Consider the following 27573-nt stretch of genomic DNA (forward strand, 5'->3'; position numbering starts at 1 on the left):
TTTTAGTTATGATGATGGGCCTTATTTAGATGCAATCAAAAGTCTTGAATACGTTCAAGGATTACCAACTTATTCATGAGCAAAGCAAAGGAGGACATGATCATCATCGAACAGAATAATTTGGGCAAAGGATCAATTGTATGAACTTTTGATAAAAATCTTTTGAGCATAAGAAAAATAGTATGGATACATATATATTCATTGTAATGTTCAGACTTCAATATATCAAAAGTGACTTCATCCATTATTTAAATATTAGTATTGCATTTCATAGCTGCTCTATGGTGATGGGCCTTATTTAGATGCAATCAAAAGTCTTCAATACGTTCAAGGATTACCAACTTATTCATGAGCAAAGCAAAGGACGACATGATCATCATCGAACAGAATAATTTGGGCAAAGGATCAATAGTATGAGCTTTTGATAAGAATCTTTTGTGTGTAAGAAAAGTAGTATAGATACATATATAATCGGTGTAATGTTCAGAGTTGAATATCAAAAGTGAATTCATCCATTATTTAAGCAGCTCTGTGGTTATACACTGAGCTATATATATTTAAAAGGAATATAAGGGTTTGAACTTCTGACAATGGGTTTGAACTTTTGACAATGTTTGTATAATTGTAAAAAACATTGAAAAACTCTTTATTTTAGAAAATAATCAAATTGCAGATCAAAACTTTGGATCCCATTTAATGTTTTAAGTTATGTATTTTCTTATGTTGAATGCAATTGTTATGTTTAAAAATATATATATAATTTACAAATTGGGTTTTAAGTTTATTAATATGCTTTCATATGATTTCCTTGATGTAGAATTAATCAGAAATTTAGTTCTACTTGATAAAGCGTACACCTTCATTTCCACTTTCTACTCTACCAAAATCATAAAAACCTAAGGTACAGATCTTGTAAAGTATTTTCGTGATTAAATATGGATCTAAGTACTTCATTTATAGTCTTTGTTCCTACTGACAATATGAACCTTACAGCTGCTAACAAAATACCCCCAATTCAATTGCTGAGCTTTTCTCACAGCTTCGCTTAATGTGCCCTAAACCTATTGCACGCACTAACTTGCGCCCTTCGAACGCCTCTCTGCATTCTCCATATGTTGATCGGCACGCCCTGAAAATTGTGCTCAATGGTGACGCTGCTGTGGTTTCCTCGACGAAGGCCAAGCGAAACGACTTACAGAATTATTTGTTGACCAGTATATAGAGATAATATCTAGGAGAAAAAATTTAGGCAGAATGCCTTAATAGGGAGATTTAACTTTTTTGGCCCCACATTAGTAGTAAACAACTGTATTTCGGAACTATGGAAATACTTAGTAAAGGAAAGAAGTATGAAATTTATGTCTCTAAACGATAGATCAAAAGGATTATTAGTAGTCAATTAAACTACTGAGGTGGGGCCAAAAATGATTATGTTATTTAAATGTCTCCAGTTGGTATGATGTCAGGCAACAAATTGTAGCACATCTAGATCAAAAGACAGACAATATGCGATTAGCAATTGTGTAAAAGCATCTAACCATTCATCTTTATTAAAAAGAATTATTTGATTAATCAAAAAAGTCATCACTTAGCTACGCTGTCAAAATGTCAAATAATGGGAGGATGAGTTTCCCAATTCAAAATACATTAACCACAAGGAAACTCTGGTCGTGAGCCTGTAACTTTATCTGTAGATCTATTTTCAGTTGGAGAAAATGGCAAGCACAACTGATAAACCAGTTAAATTTTGATTAAGATGCATTTCAATCTTGTACTTCCAACATGATAAAAATGAATTGTATTCCTGGAAACAGGTATCTTTCATAATGGAATTCTGTAAAGAGAGGAAAAAAAAACACATAGGAGCTGTTCCTTTTAAAAAATTTCGCAATGAGTAGGAAATTTCTAGAAACCCAGAAATATGTTTAAAGAAATCATGTTCACTCATGTATAATCTGTATAAATGCCTATAAGAAAATTCATTATAAAATATTCACACTATCTTCCTTGTCAGACAGTATCCACTCATAGTAGGGAAAACCAAAGCATATCATTCTTTATTCCAATTGCAAACAGAACTCGTTCAGAAATAACGAGCACCTGAATAGCTTTCTCCCAAGTCCCATCCATCGAACCACAAAGAACTGAAAGTCAACAATGCAATATTACACCAATCCTATTTTTCAACATGTAAAGGAAAGAAGCCACTTCCATTTTCATTGCCCAATAATGCGAGTCTAGAAAGCTTTTACCAGTCCTGACTAAACTTCTTGATAGGATACCATTTCTGCTGTGCAAATTGCAGGAGCTAGTCTTGATTTGAATTGTAAAGGAGCTTCTGCATATTGCAGCCTCAACAATGGAAAAAATATACACCCGGCCATACACATCTCTCAGTAATTTCCAAGATACATAGGCTGGTAACAATGTGTTGGTAAACACAACAATACCAACGCCTTATGAACCCTGAGCTAAACATTCATAGAACAGAATATATCCATGATCCGTATTATTTGAATATTCCTGTGCTGTGCCAAAGAATGACGGCACAACAGATTCATCAATCATTTCTACATTTTCATCATCAAAAAAGAGCCAATGATTATGGCTCTTGACAAGACTGATGTAGTGTCCATGATTTGGACCACTTCCTACGTGAACCACAACAGCAAATAGTGAGTACTCAGCATCTGAACCTGGCGCATCATCAGTTGTATTACATAATTTTAGTTCCATGGGGAAAACAACTCGATAGAATAGCTTCTTGTATCGTCCAAGTTGTTCTATATACTTAAAGCGCTTCAAATGGATCACAAGTATACGTGGTGGAATCTTTATTTTCATTCTCTTCTGTGCTTCTTGCAGGCTGAAAGGAAGCACAAAACAAATATACGGTATCAGGAATCAAATAAAAATTTCCAATAATGTGAAAATAAAGTAGCAAATAAACACAAGCAGATACAGTTAAGTCCAATTTTGAAGAGATACTCAAGGCATTGTTTGTTAATAAATAGAGAAAATATCAAAATAAACCTGCAGCACTTGTCGCAAAAAAACTTATCCTCAGCATTCAGGGTTTCAGTTGAGCTGAAGTTGCGCAAACAGCTTGTAATAGAGCTATTCTGTTCAATATCCAGACTAAGATCCAGAAAAGTTTCATCTCTGGCAGTAATTGTCTCACAGCATAAACATCTTGTCTCGTTTGTAAGAGTTCCCTGCAAGAAGGAAAGTAAACATAGCTTTCAAAATCTACTAAAACAAACACTTGACATCTTCTGGCTGAAACGCAAAACTAAAATGTAAAGTTAAAATGTTAGCTAGTAGTATACCTGAAAAATTTTATGAACCCACGTAACAGGTTGTTGTTGTTGTTGGTTACCATTGGTTGTTCCATTCAATTTGCCATTTACAACCTTCTCTGGCAGGGCTAGATTTCCAGAGAATTTCTTAGCTGCATTGGCTTCCTTTTCCAAAATGTCCGCAAGCTCATTCAAGAGAAAATTCAAGAATTCATGTGCATCCTATACAGACATTAGAAATCAGTCTAACATATAACTTGGTGTCTCATTCAACATACAGTTCCTTCACAAAGAAGAGAAAGCAAATGAAAAAAATAAGATAGTATCAAAATGTGCGAAGCATACCTGGTGCATATAACTACGGAAAAGTTCATTTTGTTTCCTCACCCGTTGAACAAAACGTTTTGGCGCGATAACACCTGTCTTCTTTTTCTGGGAATAAATCTGCATGCAAGAAAAATTAGACATTTAAGCATGCAGAAAATATTTTGATGAACTTGGGATCCAGTAGAGAAATAGCTAAGTTGAGTTGTGAAAGAAATCTTGAGGGGATTAAAATTAGCTCAAAAAGATTTGGTTGACTGAAAAAAATTGAAATCATGTGCTCATATGCCTAAAGGACAAATTCAATAAATTTCTGAGACAAGGTTATACTGTATGAAAATGCAATCATGGAATCCTACTCAGCAGCTTTACGTCAACAAATAAATGCTCTCAGATCTAAGGTTTTCATCTTAAATTACCCGCAAGATCACAACAAAAAATTAGTTGATGTCTTGATGCCCTCATACTTGCCTCGTCTACAAACTACAAATGAGTGAAGGCCTCAAGACCTTCAATGACTTATTATTTTATACCAGACCATCTGCAGTCTATATTAGCCTGGGAGATGCATCTTCCCAGCACCTCCGCCATTAAGATGAAAAGGTATGGAGACAAAGGGTCTCCTTGGCAGATACCTCATGTGAGAGCAAAGAAACCAACCAGTCCGACATTAATTAGAATGGAGTAATTTGGAGAAGTGCAATCATAAGTTAATTACCTCCGAGGTAGGGGAAAGCCAAAACTTCAATATCTTCATTTCGAATCTCCAGTTTCCTTTGTATAAGTTTTGCTTGTATCCAATTTGATGGTCTATTCTTGTTATGGAAGTTGGAGATCGAATGGATGATCTCATGGGTCGTGATTATGCCTTCTGAAATTATTCTTCTGGGTACAAAACCACTTTGAGCATCAGAGATTAGGGGTGATGGAACAGTTCTCACTTTATTGTCTTCTTTTTTCCCAAAATCTTGTATAGTGTGTTACATAGAAATATTGCCCTGAAGTCAATATTTGACTCTGGGGATGTCTTTCTTTAAATGAGGGTGATGAAGGTGCAGTTGAGTTCTTTCTGAATCTTTTGTACTTATGTGACTCTTATTATAGGCCTCCTGTACTTCCTGCCCAAAATGTGCCAACACCTTTGAAAAAAGACTGCAGATCAGCCATTCAGCATAGGGCTTTATCTGGGTGCATTTGATTTAAGGCCAATTTGATCTCATCTTTGAAGAAAAAGCCCATCAACATTTGATTGTCCATGTCTATGATGACCTGGGGATTCTAACTATAAAGTATCGTTGCTCTTTAAGCCTAGATCGTTCTTCACTGCTAAGGAATACAGAGAAAAACGAGATTGCCTCATTATTACTTTCTTCCTGTTTGCTCAGTTTCCCACACTAAAGGATGAGATATTAAGTACTTTGGTTCCATTTACTTGGCATGGGTAAGTTGTGAAAAAATGTAGTGCTTTGACCTCCTCCTTTCAACCAGATCTCCCTTGACTTTTGCCTCCAAATATTCCTTTGGCTTGCAGGCCTGCTAATTCTGAAGGAGTGCTTTTTCCATCATGAAATGGCCCTGGAGCATACCTCTCTTAATGACTTCCTCATGAGATTGAAGAGTTCCCTTACCAGCATTTCTTTTTCCAAGAAAATGTTTTTAAAGTTGTTCTTGTTCCACACTTTGATTCTTTGTTTGAGAGTATTTGAACCGCATGTCTAATACCAATCTTTCACCTGGTCGAGAAAGGATTCATCTCTGAAACACATGTTTTTAAATTTGAAAGGAAATTGTCCAAGGGGTTGAGCTTAATTGGTTCAAGAATTAAGTTCTTAATGTAGACTCAAGTTCAAATCCAAAGGGGGCATCTATTATGGAATCAAGTTATGACTCTTTGTCTTCCATAGTTGGCTTCTAATGTGGAGATGGTTTCTAAATAAGTGGATTTCTCAGTTGTGACTCTTGGCCTTCCATAGGTGGTTTCTAAGGCTTCCAAATAATGAGGAGATGGTTTCTAAATAAGTGGATTTCTAAGTTGTAACTCTTAGTCTTCCATAGGTCTCATATTGATGCTAGTATGAGCAGAATATTTGTAAACAATTAGCAATATTAAAAAAAAAATTAAAAGAGCATTTGGGATGTATGTGTCTAAGTGCCACACTAAGGAAATGAGAAAGTGATTTGGACCTGTTGTGACGTTTTCACACATCGCCCCATTGAACATGGGGACCCCCACTTTTTTGCTTGTTAGGGTTGATGTTTTGCTTAGGTTGCCTTGGTTTAGCAGTAGTTTCCTAGTTTTAGCCTTTGCTTATGAGAGGGTGTCATGTCAAAATGCAAAAGATAGTTAAATTGTTATTTTGAGCAAAAATATGTCTTAAGTGTTGCAAATTAGGGTTATTTTTGTGCTTGAGCGTCAAGAGTTCCTTTAGGGGTCATTTTCTTGCTCCTAGTAGGTAAATTAAATCAATATTGCACATTGTCCTGATAGATCCCAATTTTCCTGCTCAAAATCTAGTTAAAATGATGAATGTCCCGATGCATAACAATGAAATTTGATAAAGTCTGGACATTTTTTGGTGCGAAAATCAATAAAGTCCCAATGGAAAACATGAAATTAAGGTCCAAATATGAGTCATTCCGATGGAGGACGTCGTTCCCTTGAGTTTTAGGACTTTGTCTCGATGGAGCGTGATTTTCCCCTCTGTGTGTCCTGATGAAGGGCGTTTTTCCCCAGGAATCTTGAACTGAGTACTGATGGATCACATTTTTCCACTGGAGGCCCAAAAATTTGACTAAGTGTTGGAATTTGTCCCAATGAAGTGCAGATATCCCCAAGGATGAAAAGTGAAGTGTAACGAAGTTTTGTGGGGATAAAATTCCTTGTCCATATAGGGGTCATTTTTCCCCAATGCCAATTTATGGACAAAATTGATGGAATTCTCATGTCCGGATGGGGATTGAATTTCCCCAAAATGCGATGTGTGGACAAAAGTGACGAAATGAACATGATTTTGGAGTCCAAATGACCCACATTTTTCCCCAAGATGATTTTTTCTGGACAATGCAAGTAAAATGTGGAATTCTAAGTGTCTTGATTGTAATTTTGTGCCCTAGATTAGTAATCAGATTTATGTCCTTTAATTATGCCCTAGTTTGTTAATCAGATTTGTAACATTTTAGTAAATCATAATTCAATAAACTCATAAATGAAGGAAGTAAACAAGAGACAAACACAAATACCCTGGGAAAACCTCCAAGGAGGAAAAACCCAGCATTAAAGACCCACAAGTCAAATTATATATTCTCCTCTAAAATCACAAAGTACAATACTTAGCTTCTTTATCAGATCTGATCCTTTTGTATGGCAGATCTGCACTTCTAAGTTCTTCAAGTCTGTACCAAACATTGCTTTTGTCCTCTAGAACTAATTCGCTTAAGTCTGGACAATTTCACACTTCTCAAGAGCAAGTTCGCACTTCTTTTGGCAGAGCTAATTCGCTGAATGATAAATTGATTGAATTGACTTGCAAGGTGTCTTATATTATATGCATCTTTAACTTTGTTTTATTGCAAGTCGGCCTCCTTTAATTTGGGTGCCAATATTTGTTGCAGCGTGGGGTTTTTAGGATAGGGCTGGGCTTATCGTTGGGGCACGTTACCCTTTAGGATAGGGCCCAGTCCTAAGTGGGTTCGGATGTTGCCTTTAAGGCAATCCAAACCCATACCTTATCCTAGTTACAAACAACACTCCCTCTTAACTAAGGAAGAAGAGAATACATAATCTGAACCTTTAGAGTTCCATCTAGCACACAAGCATAGAATTACATCTTCCACCTAGCACACAAGCATAGGATGGTTCATACACAAGTGGGTTTTTACAATTATCCATCTAGCACACAAGCATAGATTGGATATAATTCATTCTTGCACACAAGCAAAGAATGATTCAAAGTGCTGCAGATAGAGTCACTGAGATTGGAGCTCCCTCTTAATCAGGGTTCTGTTTTCCACAATACCAAGTCTGACTCTGAAGTATTCGAACTTCACTCTGGATAAAGGTTTGGTAAGGATGTCCGCAATCTGTTCATTCGTGCTAATGTACTTTAGATGAATGGCGCCTCTTTGCACCATGTCCCGAATCAACACTCCCTCTTAACTAGGGAAAAAAATAATCTTACAACCAAGTTACGTGATTAGTGCCCAACCCTAAGTAATACATTCAATGTTCAATTTGTAATCTGAACTTAGCTATCAACTTCAATACTCCTTAGAGAGGATCACAATAAGTAGCTTGTAATAACATCACATAATAGTAGCCCATAGTATCCATCTTGCATTCCCTGTAGAGGATGAATTCAAACTTTAACATGCACGCCTGCAAGTCATGAATTCATACATAAGTATATTCATGCACATCGTGGACTCTTTCCATGATATCCATCATTCATTGCCTGCTAAGGATGAAGGAGAACTTTCAATTTTAATCTTCTCTCAGAGAAGATTGCAACACCATCTTTATTTCCATTTTGCACATAAATATCCTCCTTAATCTTCTCCTAGAGAAGAATGCAATACCATTACCTCAATCTTCTCCCAGAGAAGAATGTAACATCATAATCTTCCATCTTGCACACAAGCAAAGAATGGAATAAACATAATCAAAATATTATAGTCTTCCATCTTGCACACATGCATACCATGGAACTACATAATATAATCTTCCACCTCGCACACAAGCATAGACTGGATCCACCTTACATTGCCTGTAGAGGGTGGAGAGGATCTTTTCTACCATCTCACATTGCCCGCAGAGGATGGTTAACAATTACTCTTCTCCCTGAGAAGATTACAATACCATCTTACATTGCCCGCAGAGGATGGTTAACAATTACTCTTCTCCTTGAGAAGATTACAATACCACCTTACATTGCCCGTAAAGGGTGGTTTGATACAACACAATGTATCACTAAGGTTGAGACTCCCTCTCAACCAAAGCAGTGTTCTTCACAGCTCCAAGTCTATCTCAAGCTTCAAAAGATTTGGTGAGAACATTTGCAACACAGGATTGTCCTGCCATAAAACACTGAATTGTCAGATATTTATATACAATTTTGATAATAAATCAAAACAACTTTAACAAGAATCTTGAGAAGCCACACTGCTTCTCTTGAGGCAACACTTGCAACAATGAATTAGCTTCAGTAGTACTCAATGCAACTGAGGGCTGTTCACTGTAGGCCCAATGGATCATAGAGTATCCAAGTTGAAGGAAATGCTTGAACTGTCTTCCTTATCTGTAGCATTCTTTGTTCAATCAGAACCTGAGATAATCTTCTAAGGTGATTACAGCTTCAACTCACAATCATTTGTGTTTTGAAAAGTATTTCGCGGCATGCTTAGCAACAATCATGCTTAGCCTTGTTCATGAAGCACTCACCAATCAACTGCCTGTCTTCAGATGAATCTGCGAAATCAGACCTAGCTACAGACATCCTCAACTTCTTCAAGTTAGTTTCCATATAAGTTTACAATCTATCATTCTAAGTCTCAAGATATCAAGAGTATAATTGACTTAGAATGATTTCGTTGGATCCTTGACATAATTTCTAGCTTATATCCAATGTTTAGATTGTTGACATCAATTAGAGTACACTCATCCATATTATTATTTCAAATACTTTAGAGAAAAATGTTAGACCTTTGCAAAACCCTAGGCTTGTCAAATGATTGTCAATTCTTTCATACCAAGTAATCATTATAGGACTCCCTCTTTAACATTTGACAATCAAATATAAGAATCAATAAAGAAGGCAATCATCATATAAATCTGAAGATACTTAAATTTTCATTTCCCTTATTTTCACTTTCTGTGAAATGTCCCTATGATGTATCTTTAGTCATCTTTTCAGTAAGGAGATGAGCTGAAGGTTTGATAGGATTTCATACCTATTTCAAGCTCCCTCTGAAACTTGAATCAAATATTAACTTGAAGAGAACAATCAAATTAAAATTAAATATAAATAATCATAAAAGAAAGCTTATCTCTTTCATTGGCTGGTAATCCTCCAGCATCCTTAAGCTATTCAAGCCCAAGAATCTCTGAAGGCTGAGAGGCCAACCTTACCCTTCACCTTTGACCCTGAGAGTTAAATGAGAAGCTGATGTACAAACTAGTCAACATTTGAATAGCCATGCCTAAAAGGAACCTTATTTACTGATCAGAAGAACAAATGTCAGTTTCAGGCAAGCAATGTACATAACCAAGTTATCTGAACAAATGAAATTGATAAACCTTAGCGACTCAATCACAATATATAGTTGACCACATACATATAATTGATAAATATCAAATGGAACGGAATCTTCGTACTTAGATGAACAAGATCCTAATTATATTCAGCTTTGATGGAAGAGAATAAACTAATAAGTGAAATGCTTACCTCAACCTGTAGTAACCTCAATGCTAATCACAGGAGGAAGCCACTGTCTTATTGAATCATTCATCTTTCACTCTTCCTACATATGCTATTTACTGCAGCACATACTAACCTCTACTATGTAGGACAGAGCATCAAAGCATCATCATAAACAATTAACAATGATATGTTGTTCTTATAAGTGTATAAACGAATTGATATATCATTTTCTAGAGAAGCCCTATGAAGACATGGATCCAATCATCCAGCAATAAGAGACATACCTTGTCAGGGTGATGGAATGATCACAGCATATCATTGTTTTGTGCCATCAAGTAACACAAAACAACAACAATGGGACAAGGGAAGATTGGCATTTCATGCCTAGCAACAACACCTAGGTCCAATAATAGAGTGTTGCATGTCTAGTAGCAAAATAAATCTACCATTCAATAAAAAAACTTCAATCATCATTAATATTGGATCAGATCACATCAAGGTTTAAGAATCATGAAATATATATCAATCTAGGTTTTAGACCAAAATACTTGACACAAAGAAATTTGAGTAATTACAAAACCTAGAAAATATGCAAACCCTCGATAATACTCTTGATGTGATAGAAAATAAGTTAGAACATCCTTAGCTTTTAGATGAGACCCCAACTAGGGTTATAACAGCAAGGCACACCGATGCAAATGCTCAAGAGAAGTGAACCCTTCTTGAGAGTAGGGGAATGAAGACACTTATTTGATTGAATCCTTCATACCTGTGATGTGGACCCGTCAATCTCCTTATTCTTCAATCTGATTCCCAACCATTTAGTAAGTCATTCCCCTCAAAGGGTACAAACTTTCCAGGAGGCAAAATTGAGTGCCCCATCAAGTCTATCCTCTATCTTCAACCCTACCATTATCTTAATCTGAAAAACGAACAGCAACCAAAAGTAAAAGCTTACTGAAATCTGAATGTTAGTATAACCTTAGCTCTGATACCATGTAATTTTGTGCCCTAGATTAGTAATCAGATTTATGTCCTTTAATTATGCCCTAGTTTGTTAATCAGATTTGTAACATTTTAGTAAATCATAATTCAGTAAACTCAGAAATGAAGGAAGTAAACAAGAGACAAACACAAATACCCTGGGAAAACCTCCAAGGAGGAAAAACCCAGCATTAAAGACCCACAGGTCAGATTATATATTCTCCTCTAAAATCACAAGTACAATACTTAGCTTCTTTGTCAAATCTGATCCTTTTGTATGGCAGATCTGCACTTCTAAGTTCTTCAAGTCTGTACCAAACATTGCTTTTGTCCTCTAGAACCAATTCGCCTAAGTCTGGACAATTTCGCACTTCTCAAGAGCAAGTTCGCACTTCTTTTGGCAGAGCTAATTCGCTGAATGATAAATTGATTGAATTGACTTGCAAGGTGTCTTATATTTATATGCATCTTTAACTTTGTTTTATTGCAAGTCGGCCTCCTTTAATTTGGGCGCCAATATTTGTTGCAGCGTGGGGTTTTTAGGATAGGGCTAGGCTTATCCTTGGGGCACGTTACCCTTTAGGATAGGGCCCAGTCCTAAGTGGGTTCGGATGTTGCCTTTAAGGCAATCCGAACCCATACCTTATCCTAGTTACAAACAACATTGATGAGGGTCGTTTTTCCCCAAATGCCTCCTGTGATGAGTTGTAGTGAAATTTAATGAAAATTATTGTCCCAATATGAATCGATTTTACAGCTGGCTCAAATTTAATGAAAGTGAAAAAATTTAAATGCAAGATGTGCATTCATTTAAATGTTACAAATCATTTAATGATCAACAATAGACATTTTATGACAAAATGGATTATCCCAAAGCAAATCGATTTTCCCCCAAGCTGTATAAAAGGCAAGTTTTTATCCCACATTGCTTGTGTGGTGAAATCTCAAAGTGAAAATGTGTATAAGTATGCCTAGCCGGCCTTAAAATAATAATATAAGTCTTCGATGTGACAGTTAAGTGGCTAATTGAAAACAAATTGAAGGTTCCAGCTGGGCGATTTTGCCTAACTATTTCCAGCGCCACCATTGGAGGGGAGCTTCTAGATTGTTGCAGGTTGCTGGTCATCATTGGAGACTTAGACGATTTTTGTGTTTGGCGCCACCATTAGAGGGAGCCACGTTTTTGTGTGTGGCTGATTGCCTCATACTTTGGGCGATTTTTTTGAAGACAAAATGAGGTGCCATTGCCAATAAAGGGCTGCACCCACTTTCAAATCTGAGTTTGGCGCCATAGCTAGACATATTTGTGACACCATTGTTGGGCAAGACTGAGCTATTCATTTCCAAATCTGGAAACTACACTTCCAGCAATCATTGGTGAAAAGGCGATTTTGTTTGGACACCATTTTTGAAGAATAAGGACATTAATGTCAGGACGCCATTGCTGTTACAGTCTGAAACTCCATTTTTCAGAGTTGTCTTCAGACTGATTTCTTATTTCCAGCCACATAATAGTGCCCAGGCGTGGCCATTTTTTACCTTGTTGAGGTAAAACAATTCAAATGCAAGTACATGACATGGCTGTGACCACTTCCAGCCACTGATATTTATCATTTTCAGAGTGTCTTCAGATTTTAATACACCATTTTCAGAGTGTATTCAGACCTGGGTATACTTTTTGGGGTTCAAATGAATCATTTTCTGAGTGTACTAGATTGTCTTCAGACTTGGTACTCAAAAAATCAAGTCCGAGACAACTTTCCAGCACCTAAATCAGCCATTTCCAGGGGTGTCCTCAAACTTTATACTCAGAAATCAGACCAAAGATTGCATCAAACATGCCATTTTCTGAGTTTACAAGGATGTCTTTAGGCTTATTTATTGCAATCAGACTTATCCTAAGTTTGAAAATTAGGTTTTCTGAGGACAAATTTTCCAGATTTTGATCAAAGCTCTTGTATTTTCCAGAATATGTGTTACCTAATGATGTCATGAGATTACAGGTCTGAAACTATTTGAAATCAGAACCCTAATTAATTCTGGAAAATTATTTGTGAGGACAAAGTGAGGAACATTGAGCCGTCCTGATGAGGTTCAAATTTCCACTCCATCAAATGGTGATCAAATCAAACAAAATTTCAAGGACAATGAGTCCCGATGGGGGTCACATTTCCACTTGAGGGCGGAATTACAAAGGAAGGGACAAATCAATTTGAATGGAGATCAATAACAAAGTAGTCCCTATAGGCATCAAACTTCCACGAAGTGAAGGAATAGACAAAGATAATGCAGACGTTTCAAGGACTGATCTGTCCTTACAAAGATTGATTTTCCACCAAGGTTGAAATAAAGTTTATCATATTGGTGTTTGATTCAATGTTTGTTTGTTTTGCAAGCCTGCTACAAGGAAGGGATGCAAGATGATCGAGGCTTGATGTGAAAGAGGATTGCCCAAGGTAGGGGGGAGACTTGACAAAGATCTATTTTGATGAGGAAGATCAAAACTTCAAAGATTGGAAGAGGATTTCAAGAAAAGGATTTCCAAGAGGCAAAGAATGCAGACTAGATCGAACATGAAGAAGACTTCACCATGATGGCGAACAAATGAAGGAAAGAAAGTTCAAGACATGAGCACAAAGGATTTTACTTCAAGGAATCAAGAACTACATCAAGGAATCTCAAAGTCATAGAACGTTAAAGAGGAAACAGTTCATGGAGAATTCCCTAACATAAGGATGAAATGCAAAGTATCACAAGGAATTCCTAATATCATGAAGAACATTCAAGGCAAATTGATTAAGTCTACAAGGCAAGCTGAGTTGGCCTCCTAGTCACCATTCGTTCAATCAAAGAGTACCTAGTCAATATTCATTCAAGGAGGGAATAGGTGACACATGGCGCTACATCAAATATTATTTATCTTACTTACCCTCTTCTCTCATTGGCCAATGTAATGGTGGTTGTAACAAACCCTAATTAGAGTTTCTATTTGTCAATCCCGACCATTGATTGTGAATCAATTTGAACCATTCATTGTAATGAGCTATCTATATAAGGCTCAATGCTCTCATTTGTAAAGGTTAATAGAATAGTGAGTAGTAGAAGATAGTTAGTAGCTAGATCATTAGAAGTTAGAGTAGAGTAGAGTAGGAGAAGAAGAAATTGTTGCGAAAGCTTGTAAATGAATATACTCTTTTCATTGAAGATATGGTGAAATGTGTTGTTCAACAAGTTGCATGGTTTCCAATTCTCATTTGCTTTTATGTTGATTAGATGAATGGAAGATTATGTGGATGATTAGTGGTGAAATTCATTTAATCCATTCCACTAGCTTCTTGCTGATTGTAAGTTTGCCTTGTGTGGTCAACTGGAATGTGAATGGAACATAACTTCAATTATTGCCCATCCATTGGTATGCATTGCCTTGATGGTATTGATGTTGATGGTAGTAATTTGAACATCTATAAACTTACCTTAGAAGATTGCACTAGCTTTGCGGAGTTGTTCATTGATGTCAAAGCAAAGTCTAGTTGAGTCTCAAGAAGTCATCCACTACATCCTACAATCCTAGGATTAGATTAGACTCTCTAAAACCTTTCCTTTTGTTCTTTCTTTGTTAGATGAGTTAGTCCCGAGTTCCAACAACATCCAAGTATTCAAGCATTCATGTACAACGTTAGTCCCCTTGTGATTCCAGCATTATCACATCAACCATTGAGCTTATCTACGAGTCAAGACCTGACATTTCGTTACCTTGGAGTTGTCTCATTTGATCACGAAGCATAGCATTTGAGAGATTTTGTTCAAGAGAGAATACGATACATTGGTATTTTATTTTGTATCCGTATGTGCATAAAAACACATCAACATGACAAACACTGAAATAATATAACCTTTGATAATAATATTTAAAATCAACCATTTGGCTGAAAGCAAAAATCTGTCTAATCTTTCTAAAATGTTAAGGGAACCTTCTCTATTATCGGTCCATTTGAAAGGTCTCATTTTCTGGCTACACTTTAGCAAGGGAGGTCTGTTGAACAAGGCTGGTGAAATCATATTGAGACTGCAAAATCCTGCTTGTCATTTATATTCAACAACATTGAAATCTTCCCCTAGAACTATCAAGTCTTTTTGGATAGGAGATGTGACCATCGTTGAATAATTCTTCTGAAGAGGGGCATTTGGACCATAAATGTTAAATAGATAAAAACAAACTGGGGAAATGGAGGTTCAGTGACATAGCTGCTAATTGGAACCTTGATTTAGAGTACATACATTGGTAGTTCAGTCAAACCAAAGGACAGCTAGGCCCCTAAAATTTCATTTGCTGAGGTAAATATGCCTTTCCTTTTATACCATTTTTGGGTAAGTGTTGCAGCTTCTTCAATGCTTAACTTGGTATCATGTCAAAGGAGAGTATCTGGCTTTTGCACATCTAGCTGATACTTGGTTAAGCATCTAAACACCCCTGACATTCCATAAAAAGATCTTCACTTGGCTAGTGAGGGCCCTTCCCCACTCACTTTTCTTTTCGTTTATCAAAGTTTAAAGTCACTTGAGATTCTACCTTAATCTCCCCCATGGTTAATTCCTCTACTTTTCTCCGCCCTTTCCTTGTCAAAGGACCACAACTAGGTCTAGACTTATCTGTTTCAGATTGAAAAATCGAGCACGTCTAGGGAAACCAGCTTGCCTGCATCCCTTACCTAGTTGGTTGTCACACCTTTGATGTCAATTTTTCATTCAAAATATTGATCAAACTATCACATTGAGTACTACAAACAAGAATGCAAGGCTTATTATTTGCCACTTTGGGAGCTGAGAAGGGAGTGGAGCCATCAAACCTGGATAGATCAAAATGCTATCTTTTTTTACTTGAATTGGGGATGGGGGAGGCAAGGGTTTCAGACCTGGCCTGGAGAGACCAGACATTGTTTTCCTCGATTGTGAAAGGGATCTGATTTCCCATTTCTTTGTCTATTCCTCTCTACCTTTCTCAGATAGGAATTGAGCTTACAACTGGAAGAGAAATGGGATTTTTATCTGAAAAATCTACAAATGGAAGGAAAGAATTCAATTTCTATTGACTCACTCCATTTGCCCAAACCTAAATCTAGCAAGATATATTTTGGAAGCATGTGAGAAGGAGCTTTTAGGACGCAAATTCTAGCATATACTACTGAGTCGTCGTTGAGGATTTCTTCATTGCAATATTGATGTTTTGCTAGACTCAAACCAACCTCCTTCAATAAAGAATACTGCTGATTTTCTTCCCAAAGATTATTGAGACCAACCCAAATTGGAACTTCCAAGATCTGGAAGCTTGTTGGGTCAAAAAATTTGGGACCACTTGTTGATATACAAGCTAATACCCTCCATTGGCCATGCACCTCCAAACAAGGTTTCTCCTATTCTTCACCACTTGGGCATTTGATAATGAAAAAGCCTTTTGGGAGAAAGCTCATACAGTTTGATAAGCCCCATGAGGAACCTACCCATTTTTTTTATCTTTCACAAGCAAGCCACACACTGCAAAACTTGCCAATCAATGTCGTTTGACAATTATTCAGATTAGCATTGTCCAATGCTAATATGATTCCTTCAATTGGCTATCACAATTTCCATTCAAAACCCAATACTTAGAGGAAACTAAGGGTCTTCCTTTGGTTCACTAGACAAATGGAGAAAGCCCTATTTTCTTTACATAAGGTTTTTCCCTGCAATGCTTACACAAAACTCTTTTGTCCTCTGCTTCTCCCTTGATCGAAATCATTATGTCTAAGAACAAGTTGAGCTTCCCGGAATAGACTTCATCTTTGGAACCAATCCTTGTCCCCCCTAAAGGGCCTACCTCAAAAGACTAGCCCGACTTTTTCTTGAAATATATCTTGGGAACAGAATCGTGCAAGATAATGCACGTGGGACTGACATTGTTGCGTTTGAAGTTTCTTTTCTAACATTGTAATGTCATTGTTGTAGGATTCGGTGATGGAAATCTGATTTGGACTCTTTAAGTGCCTGTCTTCCATCCTCTCCATTTACAAAGTTTATCCATATTCTTGTTCCTCTTGAAATTCTATGCAAATTCAAAAAAAGGGTACCATGTCAAAAGTTGGTATACAAAAGCTATGTAATTTTTCTAACATTCAAAATTGACATGGTGAGAAATCTTTATAACCCTCAAAGATAAATTTGGCTTATTTTAACAACTTATACAGGTGGTATAAACACTAGCATGCCTATCTTTGGAGGAATATAGGTGTAGAATGCCAAAAGATATCATATTTATTCATTATTTCACTTAAAAAATTATGATATTATTATATAGTAATTAATATTAAATTATGATTAAGATATGATTATATTGTTATGTTTTAATATATTATTATTTTTATATTTTCATTAAACTCTTTACAAAAGTAAAAAGCTTTTAGTACCAAATTATTATTATTATTATATTTTTATTTCATATACCTTCTTATCCTTGAGAAGAACACTTTCAATCCCCCATAATTCATAATATTAGATTGAGATAGTTACAAAATTAATTGATTGCATGATAGAGATAGACAGCATTTATTGATTAATTAAACTCAGAGTGATTGGCAGTTGAGAGGTGGAAATGAAAATATAATTAAATTTAAATAATAATAATTAAATGTTTTTTGTTTATGCATTTGAGTGTCACAAACATGTCAAATTAAATGCTTCGAGTTTTTATTGATAGACCTTTTTGTATCCATATGTGAGTGCAAAACGCCTTCAGCGTAAAAAATAAAATTATCCAAAGTTAATAAATGAATTTTTTAATTTTAAATAATTTATAAAATTTTAACAATGCATCTGGATATTAAAGTATACTGCATGATAGTTCTAGTATCCTGAATGCATTTGCAATTTTTATATTTATCTTTTCGAAAATGGTTTACAAAACATTCTAAACTCGCTCTTCATATGCATGTCTTATTCATATTTTGTTTAGTGATTTGACAACACACATAATGAATGGAGTTAATTATAAATTGTTCCCACTTAAAAATGTGCGTCTTCAAAATATTTTAGTTATTTTATTTTATTTTATTTCAGTTATTTAATTTAATTCATTTAAGTTATTTAATTTATTTTAATTTAAGTCATTTAATTTAATTTAAGTTATTTTATTTTATTTTTTAATCTCAAACAATTCTTAAATTTTAATTAGTTTATTTTTTCTCTTCATTCTATATTAAAAATAAAATTATGATATTCCTTTTAATGTACCAAACAATGAAATCAACAAACTTAGAGTCTTGATATCAACTCTAGGTTAAATGACACTTAATTTAAGTTATTTAATTTAATTTTAATTTTTCAATTTAATTTCATTTTAGTTATTTTAATTTAATTTCATTCACTCACAAACACGTCAAATTAAATGTATTTAGTTTTTATAGACGAACGTCGTCGTAATTATATGTGGCAAAATAGGCATTATACATGATGTCAAGCAGCTGTATGAAAGGCACATTTTAGGATTCAAAACATGTGACTTTTTGGTTTCTCTTCCTTTGATCTTTCACTTTGGCTGGACGAAGGTTTAAGCAGGGAATTTCACACCTGGAAGTGCGGGGATTCTCATTATATTGGTGGCTTGAGTCCATCATAGAACTGCTGCATATTATTGTATAGTATTCCTTCATGTAGAGAGTGGTTATAGGTACCATGAAAGATCGAAATGTGTGAATGGGTTCTGTGGATGCCAAGGAAGCATGCTATTTACCTGTGTTCAACCTTGTGTTAGTTTTCTTTCACTTGTAATGAAGGATGTGAGAGTTGTGATTTATGGAGATGGATTTTGGGTCCTCTCTATTGTTTGGGGTTGGGGGTTGCAGTCCTTTATCTTCACACAGCTGCAAGAGTCCTACATGTAATTTTCCTTTCAAGACAGTCTGTAATATCCACTTAAAAAATTCTCATTTTGCACGATTGACCAAACTCTAGCCTAGGAGAATGGCACTCCAACAGCAGGTGAAAGTCTAGGTGAGGATGCTCAAATAGTAGATGAACCCTGGTATTTTCAATGAATTTCCACCAGTAACCCTAGAATCTGAGTAGCTCAATCTGTCCTGAATTTTACCTTCCAAACTACCCTCCAACTGTCAAAGCCACTGGAGTTTATAGCAGCGATTTGTCCCTGAAAATTTGGCATGCTTTCCACTTGGATGCCTTCCAAAATTGCCTCAAAACTGCTGCCTTCCACTGCTAAAGTTGTACAGCCTGTTTGGGATGGAAAGAATGCTGAATTTGATCTTAAAATCAGCCCCCAACATGTCCAAAATTGCCACAAACTGTATTGAAGGTTCATTCCAGCCAAAACCTAGATGTGACACTCCAATTTGAAGAATAAACCTTTGATTGCAATCTGAAAATAGATCCATTACGCCCAGTGGTGAATTCTATGGGGAATCACTCCAAGGGATTGTGGATTCTTGTCCTCCAATTCCACACCTAGAGGGGTTTCATCATCAGGTTAAATTGAAATTAAGGCAAATGCTCTCCACCAAAGTGTAGAAATCGGCAAATAGAATGATTGATCAATATGCCTCGTCCTCCTTGCTTGGCCTTTCTTAAATAGAGTTTTCCTCCGAAAAACATTAACTCATAAAATTTCCTTCATGACCCTTGAATGATGTTAAGAGGAATTATTAAAAAAATAAACTTTAATTATAAAGGACCACCTTATTTTGGAGTTTCACTTTACTTGAAGCTCTCTTTATTACAATTACATTTTATAGTGACACGTAAGTGGCACCTTTTATGAAATTATTATCCTCGAGTTATCTATACTCCCATTTTCCTAGTACTGAATTCCCAAGGCCCACAGGAAATGAATGGTCGGTGTTTACTTGAAGCTCTCTTTATTACAATTACATTTTATAGTGACATGTAAGTGGCACCTTTTATGAAATTATTATCCTCAATATACTCCCATTTTCCTAGTACTAAGTTCCCAAGGCCCACAGGAAATGAATGATCGGTGTTTTGGTTTCAACTTGGCTTCATTTCAAAGAGGGAACATACACAGTCTAAGGATGTATTGTAAAAAACATTGGCATTGAGCCCTTGTAGAACATGTATGACTATGGATTAGTGGTATGAAGAGCATTTATCACTCTTCCTAGGGTTTTCTGCCCAGTTGAGGGTTTCTCCAGCAGTATTTCCTGTGTTAAATGTATTTATGTGGGTAGCAATATTTATTATATTCCGCATGTTTGTTTGAGTCCTTTATTTTTACTTTTTGTTTGTGCATGCCATGGTGATTGGCATCCATTATAGTTGGCGTTGTTGCAGGTTGAGTGTAGCATAACTGCCCCACCTTTATGAATAAGCCCTTCTTTCCATTTTCTTTCAATATCAGCCCACCACTTCTTTCTTGCCCAATCTAGCCTTCTACTCTCTCTTCACCATCCTCCCATCCCCAGTCTGTCACTGTCAATGGGTCAACCAGATCTACCTCAATCATCTCCTTGTATGACTAGAAAGAATTAATACGAAGTGTCAAATTACTGGTCATGGAGATTGGGTATCTGATACAAAAGTAAAACTGCTGCTTAAAAAGCTTACAAAAAGTCGACAGAATGCCTGGTTATCATCACTCGAGGCTGAGAGCATCCAAAACAAATCACCACTTCCAATTGCAAAAATATGTAGGACTGAACAGAACTCACAAGCAATCCCCTTTTGCATGGTCTTTAGATGATTAGACCATAGTTAGCAGACTCCATGAGTCGCTGAGTACTCACCAAAAACAATTAACAGCAAATTTTTTAGAAGTTTTATGGTGAGCTTTTGACAATTATCAGGCCTTCGACTTGCACCATGAGTCAAAAGCATGGATTAAAGACTCCAGAAAGAAAAAAATTGGCTTGACAAGCAAAATGTTTTGCTTTCTAAAAATTATGAAAATGGTGTGCACCATCAAGGTTTGTGTGGTTTTATAGGTCATCATTTGTGCTTGGTAGCGAGGGGTCCACCCCTCAAGCTCACCCTAAATTGTGACAAGGAGATCAGAAATTTAAGTGTTACTGCTTTTTAAGTTGCAAAGTTTTGCTGAGTTTTCACAAAGTCAAATTTTTTTGGTCTGACAAGTCCAGGTTTGTGTACTATAGATTTGACTAAGTGAATTATAAAAATATGTACATCAAAAGAGTATCAGTAACTAGCATCCACAAAAATGTTGTCAAATGGGAATAGTCAGCACTTTGAGCACCAAACCCTGGTTTAAAAGAACGTATCTTGACATTTCGCAGCATACAGTCTTGAAGTTTGCCAGACACATTACCATTTTCAAGCACAGAAATATGTTGACTGAACATGACCAATGTCCAACCTATTTTTTTCAGTCTTTCGACAACTAGACTGAGTGGATTACAAAAAGAAATACATCAAAAGAGTAGAGAAAACAGTACCCATAAAGTGGCAAAGGAATGTTATCAAATGGGAATATGTAAGCACTTCGAGCACCCAACATAGGTTTAAATTTTACAACCCTCAAAGGACATATCTTGGGCTTGTAAAGTATACAATCTAATGTTATATTGTCTTCCAGACAAGGAAAGTCTCTCAATGACCTTGAGGCCTGCAAATAAGGTAAATCTCATCGGTTGAGATGAGGTACAAAATGTGTGTAAACCTAAGGAAAATGACACCTTCCTGCATTATTATTTAATGTAGGTGGCAGAGATGGCAGAATCCTTCAAGACAATGTCACTAGTCAAAAAGAAATTTTATAAAATATTCAAAACATGATTCACACTCAAACAGACCAAGACTTTTAGCGCACATGAGTACAGCAATTGACCAAATGTGATGCCAATTTTCTGTACTATAGTAGGTATTAAAAAGATTCAAAAATCTCTTTTGATAATGATAAAAAATATATCTTCAGAAAAGTCAAATCCCACTTTCGCATTTGCATTATTGACAAATACTTGTGGGTAACAAGAAAAAAAAATATAAACAAAAAGTTCTTGTAATCTTCTCCAGATTGGTTGAGTTCAAGTTCATACCTGAGTAAAGAGGTCAGCCAAGCATGTGAGGAGATTCTCCTCTGGATCCCCCCCTGTCTTTGTGCGATTATAATATTCCAGCAATTGCTCTCTAAAAGGAACACAAAAATAAAGAGCCTGCTTTATTCAAAAAAGGACAGTTAGATCACTCTTTGATTACCATTTCACCTGAAAGTCATTCTTCTACATATTTTTTCTTAAACCTTAAATTCTCATGATAAACACTACTTAGAGTAAAATGCCATGTGGAGTCTCCAGCTTCATTTTGAAAGCCAATTCCACCCTTAGCTATAAACAGTGACTCATGTTTTATAAAGGTAATTAACAACCAAATAAACAGTTCATACCAGAATAAAAATAGTCACCAGTCATCACCAACAAACTCACTAATCATAACAAACCGAAGAATTTTGACTCCTATGAATAAGAACAAGGATAAAGGCAGCCATAACCAAAGAATATATTACAAAATGACTCCAACAGTCCAGAACAACCAACTCAACTCCACGAAATGGTGCCACCCAAAGTGACCATCATACTAGGAAATTTAGACAGAACAAGTCAAATATATGGGTATAGTATGAAATTTGAATTTGCAAAATCTGACAAAAGGAAGCATAACGCATTGCCAGCCCAACAAAATTGTACCACCCTAAGTGGCCATGATAATAATGGCTTTAGACAGATATGAAAATGTGAGTTTAGCATAAACTTGTGAAGTATTATGACAAAGAAGGTGAGCATGTTCACACCCCCAACAGGTCAACTACTTCAATTACATATATAAATCCATTCAGATCACAACCAGTCAGACATATTACACCTGACTAGTTCTTGGGTATAGAATTCATCTGCAAAATAATCTGACACAAAAGAAGCTGGACACATTTGTGGTCCCAAGAGGAAAGAGAACTTCAATTACATTCGTGAGTCCACTCAGATCACAACCAGATTGATATATCAAACTCAATCAATTCTAGGAAATTGTTTAGAAATCCTAGCAGTCGTTTAGAGATGAATAACAGACCACAAAGAATTTGTAGAACTTTGCCTCTTAGTTGAAAATGGAAGAAGCATAAAGAAGGAACCTGTAACTAGCGTCAAACACTTTTCTGCATGTAAGCTGAATTCTAAAGGCCAGACCATTTCTGTAAACAAATTCAGATATGTAAACATAAGTAACATGGACAGCCTAGATCTGGATTGCAACTCTTAACTACAGATGTCAAGTTGCCCATGACAAACAGGCTTAACCAAAACAAATATTTCAAAAAATTAAAGAACACCTTCATGTATACATAATTTGAAAAAATATGAAGAGATAAGCACAAATCCAAGTTACAAAAATTGAGCATACAGAAGCTTTTAAATATGTTGAACTTTTAAAGAAAGGATAAATCACTGTTACCAGTAACTTTCCGACAATTAAAATATCAAGATGAACCGTTTCCATACTTTATCAACTTGCTCTAAGTTCAAAAACGTTTTATTACACCAGCTATTATAAAAAAAGGACAGAACACATAGCCTCCTTGATTACAACCAAATGCAGAAAGGATCAAGATGATTTGTTTGTAACTCAAAAAAAAAGTTTAATAGAATAAATAATAATATTTTTGGTTGTGTCAAACAACTATTAAGACTTGAAACAAATATTAATTCCAATAGCACTGAACCATGCACTAAATTTCCAAAACAAATAGACTCCCAAGATGTGATTGCAGCAGATTGACACAGATAATTTAACCTGAATGGAGCATGCTTTCAAAGAATATAAATACATGAGTCCCACTTAAACTGCATGAACCAGAATATCAAGAGATAATTAGATATGACAGACCGACATGATAAAGGCTGGCATTATCAACTACCCATTAATGTTTAAAGATGGGCAGGCTAGAAGCGGAGTTCTGAAGCCTCTGTTTGCAAACATACAGGTCATTCTGCATTCAATCCTCAAATGAAAGAATTATTATGAGAAACAAAGATTTGTTATATCAATCATACAATCAAATACTGACACAGAAAGTTAACAAAGACTCCCCCAAAACTTCAACTCAGGGAAAGTTCCAATATAAACAGCATACAGACTAATAAGGAACATCAATTTGAGTTTGGGATATGCTCTAGCATAAAATGTGGTGGAACCAGAAAACATCAGGTTAATATTGTAAATTAAAGGTCCCAAATTATAAGAGCTATGGCAACAGAAACCAAAGCAGAAGATAGATTCCAACTGTTTTTGTGCGCCCAGAAGGAAAAGCTAGTACCATATTGCAGAGTGTTCGTAAAATACGAAAACAGCAAGACATCCAAAACCTTCAACAAAACGAGATATATAGGAGCCAAATTAAATCTTGTGCATGCAAACCGGACCCACAAAAGATGCATTACAATCAGACCAACTAAAATTAATCAGTATTCATAGCAGTGATCTTTTCAAGAAGAAAGAGAAGGGGCTAATTCCCCACCATTCATGAGCCTAGAAGAAAATACAATGAGCGAGCTATCATTAAAAATAATCAGAAAATATACTAAGTAGATTTTAGCTAGATCTGTACAGGTGAGGCTCAAGGGTAAGCTAATGCGGGCAAAGTAAAATTCATGATCAAGAAAATGTCATGGCCAGCAAAACCCAAAATTTCTTAGAAAATCTTTACAATGATATTCTGCAACATCTTTCTGAAGGCATTAACTAAGAATATGTCCAAAACCTAAATTGAATGCTATACATTCGAGGATCCTGGTGATATAAAAGAATAAAATATTTCACTATATCATGTTCCAAGTATTGAAACAAAGTTTATCGAGCAGAATTAGTGTCAGAAAAGATAATAAGTTGGTTTAAATTTTATCAAAAAGGTTCCAGCTCATTCAATTGTCCAAGGAAAGAGAGAGAACGAGAGAGATCCAAAATATCAATTGTTTACACAATGGTAAACTGCTCGAATTGCCCGACGAAGGATTCAAAGATGACGAGAAAAGAAATTGTTCAGAGCCTGGAGTGCTGATCATAAGCGTTCCAGAGGTATCAGCAGGCAAAAGTGGTGGAAATTTTTCACCAGAGTACAGTAAGAGCCCCACTTATCCCGTTCTTCCAAGAATGGTTAGGACGGTTAGCAGGCGCCTTTCCACCTCTAAGGCCACGTGAACTTCTGGTCTGTAGGTTGTTGTGGTCATGTAGAGTTTAGGATGTAGAAGGGTATGCTTTTGGCTGATTTCTGGCTTTTGATGATTCAGATATAGCTTCTTTCATGGAAGATGCCAATGCCAGTCGCATACCATAAAATATCTTCCGAAACATAAGGCCTCAAACATGACGGAACAAGTTTGCAAACTGCAGGAATCCATGAACAAGGAGATTGCATAATTGGAGTTAACTGGGGCCAAATTGCTACTTATAACCCGGCAGAATCAGTATACAAACTGTGCATGAACATGGGGTTCTGTTATTGTAATTAACTGGGGCTAAATTTTCAATTATAACAAGGGAGAAGAAATATACAATTTGCATAAAAAAAGGGAGTTCCATAATTGTACTTATGGAAGCAATTGATGAAGGGTTCCAACTTCCAATTCCCTGAAGCGATAAACCATATCAGTACATCTCTGCCTCTTAATACCCTACCAGAGTAATTTCTTAATTCTATCATATTACATAATCTTTAATGTCTAACACATTATCCGAAATTTCAAATGAATAGATTCTAACTTTAAACCCCATCCAAACTGAAAATTCAGTGTCGAGAATTTGAAATACTAGATAAACAAATTTCATGAAAACCTGCCTGAAGAACGCTGTTGCAGTAACAAGTATTGCCGAAATTCTCGAGGCCAAAGTAGCGTTCGCCTTCAGGAAATTGATCTCCGAGCGCCCTTTCCAGTCTTGAGCCGGTAGCTCCCATGACCATACGCCCACCGCTTGCTGCAATTGATGTTTTTCTTCCGGGGAGGGGCGAGATGGGGGAAGGGTTTTCTTACAGATTTTTAATAAAATATCGAGAAATCATTTATATATTGCCCACAAATTCATATTGGTCTCCTGGGACAAGCGGAATCTTTAGAATATATGCCCGCGTAATTCAGAGCGCTGATCCTTCGCAGTGTCAGTTGTCAGCCAAACTATTAAAAGAACGAAAAGAAAGTGGCGGGGGCGGGGCGCAACACCGCCTTAAGCGCAAAGACACGTATCAGGCTACATACATTATTTTATTTAATTTAAACAACAATATTTTCTTGAATTGTTTAGAATAATTTTGTGTATTAGGATTACATCGGATTTTGAACTTTTATATTCAAATGTATTTAAGGATAAGGATGAGGAATGTTAGTTCTGACCTCTCTAATTTAAATTAATATATAAAAAATCAAGACTATGTTTTTCAATATATTAACTTTAGAATAGTTTTTTATGATAAAAATTGTTTCTTACAAAAATTTTATATATGAGATTTTTGAATCAACATTTTAGATTATATTATATGATTATTAACAAGTGAAAGTAAATATAGTATTGTTAATAGAGTTTTTTAAATTGATAATTTTAATTGTAGAGGTGATCAAGACTATGTTTTTTAATATATTAACTTTAGAATAGTTTTTAATGATAAAAATTGTTTCTTACAAAAAAAAAAAAATTATATATGAGATTTTTGAATCAACATTTTTAGATTATATTATATGATTATTAACAAGTGAAAGTAAATATATAGTATTGTAAATAGAGCTTTTTAAATTGATAATTTTAATTGTAGAGGTGAAAAATGTTACTTACTCTTTGTTAATGTGGTTGTGAAGTCAAGAGCTTCAAGTGAAGGGATGCGCAACTTTTGCAATCTTTAAAGTATAGAATAGAATCACAAAAAACACAAAATAGATAAAAAATAATTATTTTTTTGTTATTCTATGTTTAATAATAGATTTATATATTATAATGATCCTAGCTAGGGGATTTACTATGTTGAACATAGAATTGCAATGGCTCGATTTCTTGGTTCAGCCCACACTTACAAACTCTAATGAATTGATGCTTAATCTTGGCAAAAAAAAAAAAAAAAACTATTGTTAGATATGCATAAAATTGTTTGAGTGTGTCATGTCCTCTTTTTGTAATAACTTGTGTTATGGACCAAAATGTCAAATTCTTATTTCCCTTGGTCTAGTTTTGCATGTGTGCTTGTCTTCTTCTTTTCCACTATGTTGGCCTAAGGACCCAATATCCTACAATTAAGGAGGCATGACCCACCTTCTTTAAGTATTTGCAAGTTGTCATAGTTTCAAAGTTCCTCATCCAAGCATGCCTTCCTTTCCAAGCCCAACCTCTCATTGGTATATCCGTGTACTCAACTCCACTTTCCTTGTGTTTGTCTCCTCATCCAAGCATACCTTGCATCCATCCTCTTATTTCCCTTACCTTATCAGAGTTTTGGACTTTATCCTTCCAACCTGCCTCCTACACGAACTCTACTTTGTGTCACATGGTATCTTTGACCCCTAAAC

At 35.7% G+C, this 27573-nt stretch overlaps 1 protein-coding gene across 2 annotated transcripts; it reads right to left on the bottom strand.

Moving 5' to 3' along the window:
• Nucleotides 1-2031: 2031 nt before the first annotated feature.
• Nucleotides 2032-26245, bottom strand: LOC131063217 (ubiquitin carboxyl-terminal hydrolase 3). 2 transcript variants are annotated; one of them, XM_057997005.2, is made up of 6 exons: nucleotides 25863-26244; nucleotides 22075-22191; nucleotides 3645-3743; nucleotides 3330-3521; nucleotides 3034-3215; nucleotides 2032-2866 (listed from the first exon to the last, which is right to left on the bottom strand). In XM_057997005.2, the coding sequence occupies exons 1-6, from the start codon at nucleotides 25983-25985 to the stop codon at nucleotides 2458-2460; spliced, it is 1122 nt and encodes a 373-aa protein (XP_057852988.1). In that variant the 5' UTR covers nucleotides 25986-26244; the 3' UTR covers nucleotides 2032-2457. The 2 variants fall into 2 exon arrangements, with proteins under 2 accessions (XP_057852988.1, XP_057852990.1); XM_057997007.2 differs by lacking the exon at nucleotides 22075-22191 and having other exon boundaries at nucleotides 25863-26245.
• Nucleotides 26246-27573: the final 1328 nt, after the last annotated feature.

This window comes from Cryptomeria japonica, chromosome 1, assembly GCF_030272615.1.
Source record: "Cryptomeria japonica chromosome 1, Sugi_1.0, whole genome shotgun sequence".
In the NCBI taxonomy this organism is placed as follows: domain Eukaryota; kingdom Viridiplantae; phylum Streptophyta; class Pinopsida; order Cupressales; family Cupressaceae; genus Cryptomeria; species Cryptomeria japonica.